General features: G+C 38.6%; 2 protein-coding genes across 2 annotated transcripts in view; both read right to left on the bottom strand.

Annotated features, from left to right (window-relative positions):
• Nucleotides 1-3,896, bottom strand: part of plcg2 (phospholipase C, gamma 2) — a 43,710-nt gene extending 39,814 nt beyond the window's left edge. Inside the window, exon 1 of the mRNA XM_067589022.1 lies at nt 3,781-3,896. The gene's annotated coding sequence lies outside the window, so the exon portion shown is untranslated. The remainder of the gene's footprint in view (nt 1-3,780) is intronic.
• On the bottom strand, nt 1,147-13,192 carry meak7 (MTOR associated protein, eak-7 homolog). The gene is made up of 9 exons (XM_067589024.1): nt 13,127-13,192; nt 11,647-11,823; nt 11,065-11,325; nt 10,809-10,953; nt 10,502-10,713; nt 7,776-7,962; nt 6,602-6,720; nt 4,342-4,521; nt 1,147-3,968 (listed from the first exon to the last, which is right to left on the bottom strand). Exons 2-9 carry the CDS (start codon nt 11,815-11,817, stop codon nt 3,840-3,842), a joined length of 1,404 nt encoding a protein of 467 aa, XP_067445125.1. The 5' UTR covers nt 11,818-11,823; nt 13,127-13,192; the 3' UTR covers nt 1,147-3,839.
• Between the last annotated feature and the right edge of the window lie 272 nt (nt 13,193-13,464).

Genomic DNA, 13,464 nt, shown 5'->3' with positions numbered 1-13,464 from the left:
ACAAAAAAAGTCCGGAAGCAAGGACGGTATCTATGCAAAGTACACTATGCAAGTGGCATCGGCCACTCTGACCTGACAGGATGAAGACTAATGCTGTTGTATTTTTCATTATACACGTTTTAAACTTTAGAGCTTTCATTCTTTTACAAAATGTGTGTAATGTAAAAGCCCCTCAGTGCACTGATGCTGAGAGCATTTTGTGGACGCAGAGAAAGCTGCGTCCGTTTAGACACAACTCTTCAACCTGTTTCACAGGTGGTTGTCAATGTAGGGTCCGAGGACTCCGAATTGTCCACTAAAGTGGTCCTGAAGGTCATTAGACGCTTAATGAAATAATTAATCCTAGCTGAGTAAGAAGGGAAGAAAAGACTTTTATCAGTGGTGGAAGTATTCAGACCTATATTTAGGTAAAATGAGTAATACCACAGTCTAATGAAAGTCTATTGCAAGTAACTGTTCTGCTTTCAACTTTACTTTTAACACTTATTTCATGTGCAGAAGTTATCAGTATCAAAAAAATGTATCCACTTAAAAGTGTCAATAGTAAAATGACTTATGCACCAGAATAGCCTCTGTGTTATAGCATTAAATATTACTGAAATATTATTACTGACTCATTGTGTAAGCAGCATTTCAATGCTGTAGTTGCTAATTTTGATACTACTTTAAACAGTGTTGGTTAGTTTACTGATCACGTTTTGTTTGCGAAATCTTAACCTGTGAAGTTAAAGTAACTAGTAATCATAGCAATCAGATAAATGTAGTGGAGTAAAAAGTACATGTCCATATGAAATTTACTGAAAATGGAAATACTTCAGTAATAAATGGAAATACCTAGTACAGTGTGTACCTCACTTATTTTTGTGACGTTACTAAGCAGACAGCGATGCTGTTCAATACTAAATAAACGTTATCAAATCTTTTGGGGGCTACTGGGTAAAAATGTCCTTTAAAGACAGAATTAGTTGAGGCACCTTGACAGTTGAATGGTTAAGTCACATTATTGCAACTTTCACAGTTCGATACCAGCCATGGAGCTGTGTTGCATCTCATAGCCCCTCTCTCTCCCCTTATTTCCTCTGTGCCTATATACTGTCATATAAAATAAAGGCAAAAATGCCTCCAAAAAGTTGATGAAGGCATCAGTAGAAGAGAGAGCAATTTATTCCCAGACTTAAGAGAAGAGGAAAACTTAATCACTCTGGGTGAACTAGTCACAACTGGTAGACATATGCAACCCTAAGGAGTTGTCACAAGTAGACATTTCTTCATCTTAAACCACTTATTTGGAATCTGATAATGAAACTGTTTGAGGTGTCTGACATGAGAAACAGTGGAGAAAAGTTTAGAACAAGACTGAATAAGAACTCAATTAAATTAAGTCCTCAGCACAGCAAATACTGTAGAATTAAAATAAAGAAAAATGAGTGTGAGCAAGCGACCAATAGACAAAATGGAAAATACAGCCTCATCACTTGCACAATGGAAATATGTGTACGTGTGCAGATGAGGATGTGGAAAATAAGAGTAAAGCATGAAGAGACAAAGACAAAGGGTTGAAAAAACATGATAATAAAGAAAATGCATGCAGCAGAGTATGAAAATAAATATGTTGCAAACATGAATGCTGTTTATAACAAGCACAGTCGTTATAAACAGCATTTATTCTAGTTGGGGGAATGTAAGTGACATGAAGAACATAGTATGCTGTTATCCAGAGGCTCAAAATATCTTCACATTTCTCAGCAAAACAATATAATCATTTTCATAGACAAATACAAAGACAAGTATAAATATTCTTTATGGAACCATGTCCATCACACCACCGTGTGAACTGCTGTAAGCTTATATAACAGATTTGCATGAGTAACTTGCCTCAGTAATTTGCATGATAGCAGAAGAGGAGGGGGATGAACACAGAATTGCCTTTCAGCCTCTGAGCAGGTGTTTGTATTAGTACAATTAGCGATGTCAAAGTGGAGATCTTGTCGTTTATGTTTATGGCGACATTTTACAGCCTGTCTGGCAAAGTCAGACAGGATCAAATTAAGACGGACATATTAAGCAAATCGCCACGGTTCACTCAACAGAGAAACACAACTGAACATATTGTAGGTGCATGTTCCAGGCCCGTCTCATTTTAATACAGGCAGCTTTACAGGTTAACACTGCAATAATGTGTTCACTACACACACACACATACACACACACACACACACACAGAATATCATCATTTAAACACTTCATTTTACGACAATTGAAATGATTGTAAAAGGTAATAAGTGTTTCTAACTGCACCATTGTACAAAATAATATATTACAACATGCCATGTTTGAGGACATAATGGTGCCACCTCTGCAACATCTGATGTTAACAGTGTTTTCAACTCATCAGCAACAGTTGTTGCAAAAAGCAAGTGGAAAACCTCTAAATATGGTGATATACTGAATTACATGTGCTCTAGATTAAAAGATCCTGTTACATTCAGGCCCTCATACACTGGTTGCTCCAGTAGTATGTTATAATATCATGTGTGACTTTATTTGGTAAATACAAACTCCACCACAGATCTGTTTATATTGATGCAGTTCCTCAGACTTGATCATACTTGATAAAAATAACGGGTGACTTCATGCCTCTTTGGAATTATTGCACTGCTGACAACAATAAAACACACAGCATCACATCTCCATTAACAATATATCTATTATAATCACATTTCATTTTACAGGCAATCCTCTATCTGTCTTTGTTCTGCTGCACTGAAGATTTGCTCGAGGAAAAATCCAAAGTGGCTAGTCAGTCCAACCTCTCATCCAGTGTCTGGGTCATGATGTGGGTGGGCACGCCATAGACTTTGAGCAAAAAATAAATTAAATAAAAATATTAAATCCAGAGGTACATCCAGTCTGTAAAAATGGGTAGTTTTGTCTCTAGTATTCATGAGGTTTATCCACAGCTGTCACTTTGAGGAGGGATCAAGTATTTAGCATCCCTGGTGTTTGAAAAAACGGTCCCTGAATAACTAACACAACTTTTGAAGGATCTTATCATTAGTCACATGTTCACACATAAATATAATGGCTCAGAAGGTGAAATAGCTAGATAGAGATTGACTAACAGGCTCATGTCAGACCATGTCTACTAAACCTGAAGGTTTTTTGAATGCTGTAGCAATAAAACTATTGGTTGGTTTAAGACGATCCTTGTTTTCTTCGAACCCAGAACTTCAAGATAAAAAAACTGTGGGGCTCACTCTCCTGAACATAACACTTAAGTTAGTGATTTCAATAGAGGTGATGTAGATGCATTGCATTCTGGTTGACCGAGGCTACTGCTGGTGAAGAAACGGGAACCCCTGCCTCTTCTCTGATGGATTAATCTGTGATATATTCATTTAAAAACGTTTTCTTCAGTTCAGCACCAGTGTAGCTTGGTGGAAAGAAGTGTGAACACACCCAGGATACTTCTGTGCCTTCAACAGAGATGATGACTGGTGGCTGTCAGTTGTTTGTGCAAAAAGATCATATCAGACATTACAGATCACTAATAAGCTGCTTTTAGATCTACCGTAGTTAGACTTTGTTAGCCTGGTTTATGTTGTGATCTTGGACAGCCAAAACCATCTTTAATCATCTTTAGCAGCAGTTTGTGTGTATAAGGGACCAATCAGAATGAAAGGCAAGGAAAGATAAATCTGATATCACTGTGTATATTGGAGATATTTCTTATGGCTAGATGTAAATGTCAGATTATAAAATTCCAACGTGTGTCAGTACCAGATAGACTGGAGGCCTCAATTAGGTGTGATGGCTTTGGTCTATTTCCCTGTTGGCCCTCACTGCTCCTGGTCCTCCTCTGGCTCCCTGAGGCCCTGACTGTGCAGAGTCTTCCCTGTCATCTCCATTATGGCCTGAGCCTCTGGATCCATATCCAGGACACTCCTTTTGCCCTGGCCTTCCTCACCCTGAAACACAAAAACAGTCAGACAGTCATACATACAGACATACCGTGGGTTTAATTCTCCTCAGTCTAAAGGAAACAGCTGTATAATGTAAAAAAAGCTGGGATGTAAATGAGGTTCTCTATTTGTAGTACAGTTGGTACAGTTAATTACATGCCTGATGGGTATGTTTCCCCCTGTCTGAATTCTAAAAATATTGGGTGGCAAGTTTTATTATAATTATAGCCTCACCTAACAGTTGAAGACTGACGAAGTCTTTGAACTGAGTTCCTCACAGTGTAAATGTGTGGAACAATGTCAAACAGGATGTTCTTGGAAACAGCATGGATATAACCTTGACTTTCTCATAAATTAAGAACTGAACAAGTACTCTGACCTCCTCTAGTTCTGGGGGTTTGCCGACCACCCACACTTCCATAGAGTCCAAGGTAAAGTCCTCGTTTCCGGAGAGCTGAGGGCTGCCGTAGGTGGTACACTTGGGCCGTGCACGGCTATGGCCACGTCCAAAGTCACTATCCAACCACAGGCCAAAGTATCCGTGCTGACCGCCCATTCCCTGATGATGACCGGAAAACATAAGCACAAAAAGAATAAAGACAAGTATGTCATAGGATTATTGTTATGCATCATCATTACACAAAAACCAAAGTGTAAAGAATGAATTACAGTGTGCTTGTCTGCTTAAACTTAAGTTGCAAATGTTAGCATGTCAGTAAAACTAGCTTACTATCTATATTAGTAACTTATGACAAGGTACATTTTATTAGTTAACTACATTTTAGTTTACTTAAAAAAGAATCCCGGTTCACAATAGTAGGCCCACTGGTGTAGTATTTCTCCACTGTGTGGAAGCTGGTCCTGGATGCTATCAGAGTTTAGCATTAGCAGCTCTGTCCTGCTCTTTACTGGATTTTTGAGGAAGTTTACACTCCCCAGGCAAAATCATTTACCAAACACATCACATAGTCCTCATCCTAAAAGATTTTTATCTTGTAATATTTTAAATGAAACATACTGAAAATATGAACAGTAAAGCTTAACCTCTGTCTTGCTTGTCCAAGTATCAGAAAGTATCAGTCAGCTTTATTGTATTGACCAGGAGTATACAGTGTATGCAGTATGCATAATTTATAATAAAAAATATGCAAATGTTAAATGTGCAAATAAGAGATTGTGATGTGTCACGTTAAAGTAACCATGGGGTTGGGAGGGGGGGCCTTGGTGATGAGGCCAGCTGCAGTCGGGAAGAAATGTATGTAGCTAAACAGGTTTATGTTAGAGTGAAATAACAGTTGATTACATTTTTCTTTATCATACTTACAAAGACTAATGCAAGAACAATGCTGTTTCTTTATTTCCATGTCTTCTCTGTGAATCATCAGCTGGTGAGGATGCTGACTATAGCCTCGGCTTTTTATGACAATATAATGTATGTAGCTATCAAGTGCATATTTAAGACCCTTTTAACAGAGTTCCCATTTTAAAACAAGTCAGCTGGAAATATTAAAAAGTCAGAGACAGAGTCTGAGATGGCATTTTCAACAGTCATAGAGCTAAGGTTAGCTTAATCAGCTGGCTAGCTATAGCTGATAAAATCTGCCAGTGACAGTTGTCTTCACAGCAGGCAAAATAAACAGTTGCTGGCTAAAAATGAGAAAGCCTGCTTTTGTCTATCTTCGTCTGAAATCAATGACCCATTGTATGAAAAATTACTGAGTAACTAAGTAGTGACTAAGGGGCAGGGCTTAGCGAACAGTCAGACCTCTGCTCAGTTTGAGGTTGGGCAGTGCCATGGTGAAATTATTTAACGTCACCAAACTTCATGAACCTTGGTACAACATTCAAATTCAAGTTCAGTATAATAATGACAATAATACCAATAGGGCCATCCAATCCCACATGTCAGATTTTCATCAAAAGTTTGTTAAAATTTACATGAATTAATTCATATGCCCCAACATCAGCTTGCACTACATCAAGAGAGATAAGCTAAAAACACAAAACGTATACATTATTATCTTATAAAGTTAAGTCTAACTTTGTCTGCCATTTGGTGCAGGGCAGGTAATGTACAGTGGGTTTATCAGAGCTTCTTAACCACAAACAGCTTCCTATGCTGCTGAATATTATGCTAATGAGAATGGAGTTGGAAGCTATAAAACTATAAGCTGAAAGAGGCTAAAACGCTCTGTAGAGGTGAGGGGAACTGCAGAGTCTGGTCATGAAAATCGACCACTATAATGTTACATATAGTTATTTGATCAATGGTTGTTAGGGCTACTATTCTACCACTGTGAAAAAGTTTGATTTGATCGATAATAGTGTTTTTCCTATCTGTTGTGGAACACAGACTCTGGCTTCTAACACACAGAGGTTATACAACAGGAAACGTTATGTAATAAATAACACTGTATGATATTCATAATATCAAATGTCGGAGGCAATGGTAAACTGTTCCCTGAATCAGAAACCTTGTACACTGATGCAATGTTATCATGATATATATGAAAAACAATATTCACATTCAGTGTGCTGCCTAAATTTAAGGGGATTACAAGTTTAAGCTACATCTGATAATTACAGGCCACAAGCAATAGAATAAAAAGTTCTCCTCTGTTAAACTAATGCTATCTCACCAATCCGTTGGGCATGGTCTGCTGATTCTGGTTGAGGTACATGAAGTGTTGGTTATATCCTGTAGCTGTATAAACTCTCAGTCTGGGGAACACAGTGAACAGGAAGCATCTGGAGTCACCTGCACACACACACAAATATACAAATTGTGAAGATCTGAGAGAAAAGTCAAGTGACAGCCAACAGTATTCAAACAAGTAGTATTACTTCCTCATTGTGTCCTCTTATCAGTGCTTTAATATTAGTCTTGAGCTGGGGTCTGGTCCACAGCAACATGATGATAATGTTTCTACCACAGCACAATAACCACAGCATCATAGATTTAAGAGCCTTAATCTATCAGTGTGGTCTAAGTTATTTTCTACAAATCATCTCTGTTCTGAATTCAGCAGTACAGAAACAACTGTCTCATAAACAGTTCTACTATTGAGAAATTTTAATTCAGCTGTAAGTCTTGATACCTAAGGTACAATTTTGATCTCCTATAAGTAAGTGCCAGTGCCACGCTGCATTAGCATTTGTATGATCTTAAAATATATTTAAGTTCAGTCTTTAGCTTTGTATGACTTTAAATTCACCAAAATGCTGAGTAACAAAAAATGAAAGCTTACATTCATGACCATTTTTTAAAGATTCATGTCTTTAAAAAACATTGTTGGTTTTGGTCTATTTATGGGATTCGTTGACAATGAGAAGTCTGACTGGACTTTCACTTTTGCCTCCAACATCTCACCACCTCTGAGTGGGAACCTCTGCACTCTTCTGGTTAGAGTCTCCATGCAGCTGCTGTTGTCTCTCTTCCTGTTGTTCACCAGTCTGTTCCCAGTCCAGCTCATTGCATGAATTACAAGTATAAAGGTGCACTTTTAGTTGCTAGTATGCTATGCTAACTTGCAAGCTACTGTAGCCAAATATCACTTATTATTGAGATAAATAGTTATATCTATTACCTACCAAAGTATTTTAAATGCTGCTAGCTGTGTTTTTCAGTGGCTCAGTTGCTAACCTGAACTAGTGAAGTGTGCAGGCTAAAACTACTGTGCTCTCTGTAGAACTGTTGAAGGCAACTACTAAACTAGAGACAGTTTTCATCAAATAGCAAACTGGATCTAAGGTCTGTAAGTCGTGCAACATGAAAGTGCTGTGGGATCAAACAAAGCTTGTCCCTTCTCTTACCCTGGAACTGAGGTTTGACGTCCCAGCCGTGGGAGGCAAAGCCACCAAAAATATGTCCCTCTGTGTCTTTGATAAGCAGCAAGGTGGGCCCCCGCTTAGTCAGGCCAGTCACCATCCTGGTGAAGCTCTCCCCGTGCAGCCGTGTAGAAAACACAAGTCTCCAGGGGGCGCCGTAACTGTCTGGCAGCTGGAAAGGTTAACAGAGAATTGGTAGTGAATACTGAGTGTGAGTAAATATGACTAGTAGTAAATATAAACTGCTGTTTTCAGTTATTCTGGCAGAATTTATCCTGGGAAAGTAAAGCTATGGTCGTAATGAAGTGAGGTCACCAAACTCCATAAGAATGATAAAGGTGTATATTTTCCTGCAGGTGTTACTAAACTAACAGGGGAATGAGGAAGATGTCAATCACCCATGGTCTGTACACACACACACACACACACACACACACACACACACACACACACACACACACACACCGACACCCACACACACACACGTACACACACAGTCCTGAGGAGAGATCTAATCAGCCAGCGTCAGTGAAAACACCTGTGTGAGTGAACTATGGCTGCGTAACAGCTTTAAACAACAGTCATTCTATGACACGGATATATGAATGAATCCATAGTTATATTTTATTGTCATCATTTATCAGACATTGCGATTACTTAGACAAATTAATCAACAACAAACCAAAATGATGGATTAAATATACTCACCAACATCTTACAGCACACTGACTCATGAAAATTTTATGTCTTTAATTGGGAAGCATTTTGTGACACCAGGTTTATAAAGGTTCTATATAAATATAACGATATACAATATGAAAACAACATAAACAAAACAAAACAAAACAAAATATGGTGACAAAACCAAAACTTTTATTAATCCTAGATTATATTTCTCCTTCTATTCCAAGCTTTAGAATTATGTGGGCAGACACGCATACGTACATTTTATTCTCTATTTTCTTTGTCTCATTAAGCTCTCCAGGTATTATATTACATGCTGTATACAATACTTCTTTAATCTCATATTCCTACTAAGAATGATCTAGTGTTGTAAAGGTCAGAACAATGAATAACAGTAAAACTCATTTACCAACTAATAATAGTGGTGTGAGTGGCACAGATGAAATTGTCAAGTTATGGCAGAAGCATCTATCTTATGACTTGATTAATTACGTGCACAGCATAAAGTTTACAACTAATGACCTCACTGAGGGCATGATAGTGGTGTCTGATGAATTGTATGACATGATAATAAAGCCAGATGACAATGAGTCAGTAGGAACTGACATTAAAATATTGCTGAACATCTCAAATATGATGGAAAAACTTGTCCCTCTTCTTAACGCTTGCTTTACTCTTTTTTTGGGTCATGCCATTCTACCTGACACAATGCTCTTAGTGATGTTTGTTCCCAATAAAAAAAAATATAAATTAAGTTGTGAAAGTTAACTAGTCTGATAACTATGGGCCTTTGTGTCCTGTCCAAGCTGTTGATAGATTTCTGATGGACAGGTCAGAACTGTCCGTCTTTACAAATTATATTAAATTTGGCTTTTTAAAAGCAAGCATGACACAGAAATGTGTCAACTTTACCCAGATTTAATTCTAGCGGTGCAGAGATTAAAAAGTAGTTGATGGTTTGCTATGTGGTGCTTGTGTACCAGTTCTCAGTGGTATCTCGCTGTTGATTCTTAGTAAGCTGCAGCTGGTTTATGGGACCTATAGATGGCATGTCATTCATTCAACTGGTAGATACAAATCCCCAATAACATATACCATATATTACTGGCAGTGTGGAACTTATTAACAGTATGTCACTCATATTTCATGCCACTCATATGCACTATATAGTGCTTTAAAAATTCCCACAGTGGCAGGAAAAAAGAAGTGTCCATTTATATTTTTTTTTATTGTGGCTCACTATAGAGTAAAGTACTATGTAGTGAATGAGTAACTCAGTTTGCTGTCACAGATCCCTGCACCACCCCAACTTCCTCCTTCTGTGCTATATTTTAAGATGTGTACTATATTTTAAAACTAAGAGTTCATGTTTGCATTTATTGAGGTGGGATTAGTTCTCCATTTTCATATGTTTCTAAATCAGATCTACCGAGAAACACTTTTCATAACAAGAATATTAGAGGGGAGGAAAAGCAACCTTGTGTACTATGGTGGCTATTATACCATGCATGATACATGAAGCAGTGTTGTATTTGACCCTTTTTATGTCAGTAGTAGGGTTAGGCAGGATGGACAGGAGTGGGCCTGGAGAGCTGAAAGTCTTTTGGTATTAGTTGTATTTTTTTCATCCTGATCTCTTTTCTTTTTTTCTTTCCCTTTCTTTCTTCTTGTCGTCTGTTCTTTCTTTCTTTCTAAAATGGCATTTCCATTAACAAAAAGGTTGTAGCAACTGCCTAAATTTCCATATTTTTCTCTTAAAAAAAATCTGCCGTATTCTAGAGCTAGAATTCTCACTAAAAGTTTGTTCAGACAAAAATCAAACCATAACACAACATATTTTGGTCAGAACTCACCAACATTTGTACACTAGTTTATCAGTCTATCTATAATTTTGTCATCCTGTTTTTCTATACTGCTATCTTGTTGTGCTATCTCGGTCTATTCTGTACACACAACATCTATTGCATAACTGTCTGTGATATTGGGCTATATAAATAAAAACTGACTTGATTTGACTTGAAACTGACCTGTGGTGCCAAAAACATGAGGGTGGGAAGGTCCAGCAGACACCTCAGCTCTTTCCAGGGTGTCTCCCGGCAAGGGGGCAGGAGGGTGGGGGCCGGCCGGCCGCTTAGGGAAACATTTAGACCCTCAGCCACCAGCATCTCCAGGTACGACGATACCTGGGACACCCTGAAAATCCAGTCCTCCAGACAGGAAACATCACAGTCTCCCTGGTCTGGGGGGTGAAACAAGAGAGAAGAGAGAGAAGCAGGGTCAGCAGTCACATTTCCTGGGGTTATATAGCCAAAGACCTTCAAATCACCTGTTTACCTGAAGGTTTGAGCTCAGAACACATCTGCTCTGCCAGGAGTTTGACACCCAGAGAGCCATCACCCATTCTCTCTGGCTTCCAGCCCTGCAGGCGCCCTCTGTGGACCAGAATCTGAACCACAGCAGAGATGAGGTCTTGTAGGAACTATGGGGAAAGGCCAGAGTAGGGCATCAGTAGGGGATGATGAAGGTGGCAGGGTTGTGATAAAAGAAAAATACCACTGAAATTGACACTGAAATTCGATCCTCTACTCACCTCTGCTACCTGCTCACATGTGACAACTGTGGACCCCGCTCCATGCTGTGACATGGCCATGACAAGCGGAGCCCGCTCTTCTGCAGTGCCTCGCAGGGTGTCTGCTAGGAAGATGACAAGTTGCTCTCGACCCACTCCAGAAGTAGCAGAGGTGCTGGTTTTCCCCGGGGCTGTGGATGCTGCTAATCCAGAGTCAATACTGCACATGCACTGGTAGACCCTCCTTACCATGGAGTCTGGTGCCAGGCTGCTCATGGAGGACTGCGAGGGACAAAAAGGGGGTAGCTGACTACTAAATAATGTAAAACTAAACTGAAATGAGAAACAAATAGAAAAGGTACAACTGGAAATTAAGTCCAAATGTGTCTTGAGAGTTGTATTTTGTGTTTTGTATTAATCTCAGTGGGCATGTGGTGAAAATAATCCAAATAAGTCATTTAATGCAGACTTAATAAGAGCTCTAATGCTGCATTAATGACATTTTAACACTGTCAGACTATAGATTTCTCTGTCAATCCAGGACACAATAAACTTAGTTTTTACCTTATTACACTAATAATATAGTCATCCTAACATTCACACCTGCAGCATCTCAAGTGTTAGAGTCTTCCCTGCTGGTGTTTTCCCTGGGGCTCCTGAAGGGCCCCCGACACAACCCTGGAGCCTGTCGAAGACCCCCTCAACCACTGGCCGTTCCTCAGGGCGGAAGCGGGCAAGCCGCTTTTGCACCACCACACTCTCTGTGTTTCCCATAGTGCTCTGCAGTCAGACACAAAGGATGGCAGAACACACACATCACAGACATTATGTTTACATACAGTGGAGTACAATTAAAGGAAAAATCCACTAAAAATCAGAATGCATATATTGATTTCAGACAGTATAGTCAGTATCTAAAACATATGCTGCACAGCTGACATATTCCAACCATATTTCAGCCATTTGAATTTAGCATTTACAGCTGTAAATCAGAAAATGTCATGTCAGAGCAGCAACTAACGATTATTTTCATTATCGATTAATCTGTTTATTCATTGATTAATGGATTAGTTATTTGATCTATAAAATGTCAGAAAATGATGAAAAATGTCAAATGCTGTTTCCAATGTCCAATATGACATCTTAAAATGTCTTGTTTTGTCCGCAACCCAAAGATATTCAATTTACTGTCATAGAGGACTGAAGAAACCAGAAAATATTCACATTTGAGAAGCTAGAAACATAGAATTTGTATTTTTTTTTCTTGAAGAACGACTTAAAATATTGAATCAATCATTAAAATAGTTGGCAATTAATTTAATAGTTGGCAACTAGTCCAGTAATTGACTAATTGTTGCAGCTCTAAATCATATCTCATCAAAATCCCCCCAGCTGCTGTCGTCCTTATAGGATTGTTGTTCAATATCTAAGGAGCAGCTTCAGCCTTTGTGTCTGAATGATGGTCGGTACAAGTTGAGCTGTTCAATATCACAGAAAATAACTTGTCTGTGATTTAACTTCATATTTTGGGGTTTGGGACTGATGCGGACAAAATAAGACACGTGAATATGTCAACTTGGGATCAGAAGAAACATAGATATTTGTTTCTATTTTTGAACATTTTATGGACGAAAATAATAACATATGTGCTTTACGTTATAAACACATCGCATTGCTGACTGTGCTTTATACCAAACTCCATATAATTTAAAGCTATAATGTAAAACTGCTTCCTGAAGCTACTATATAAGACCATTTCAGCAACAGAATTGCAATAAAATAACTTCCCCTTCCCAGGCTTTTACGAGCAAAAATATATTGGTAACAATGCGAAATATTAAGCTGAATAACATTTCTGCATATTGTTGCTGCCCCTCAGTGAAACTGTGGTAGTCTTGGACCCTGGATAACATTAGCTTGATTAACTATTAGCTAACGTTAGCAAAGCTCTGTAGCTACATTACTTCATTTGTACCTGAACGCTTGTATATGAGACGCTTTGGGTGTAATAAATATATGACGTACATAATTTTCACAAGGCTGGTCAACTTAAAAATGATAACCAAACGTGTGTACCGCTAACCTTTTACAGAATAGCAGCTTTGCTTCCCATCCTGCATCTACTGACAGCAAAATGTAAACTTCCTGGTGCTAATGGACATGACACATATTGTAGCCAATTAAATGAGGGAAGTGTTGTATTACTTCATTGTGATTGGTCCATAATGTTGGGAGGCGGGGGAGTTGGCCACCGTTTAATGGGGCTACGTTCAAGAGCACTATCTGGTTCTGTTTAAAAAAAAAAACTATTCTGTCCTGTTCGGATTCTAGCTAAAGTACATAACAGCTTGCAGAGATACATAATTACTGCAGTGACTACACAGTCATGAAAATAAAATGTACATCTGTGCATGGCGTAGC

Source organism: Thunnus thynnus, chromosome 5, assembly GCF_963924715.1.
Source record: "Thunnus thynnus chromosome 5, fThuThy2.1, whole genome shotgun sequence".
Taxonomy (NCBI): Eukaryota; Metazoa; Chordata; class Actinopteri; order Scombriformes; family Scombridae; genus Thunnus; species Thunnus thynnus.
This window is presented reverse-complemented; position numbering and strand designations above follow the sequence as displayed.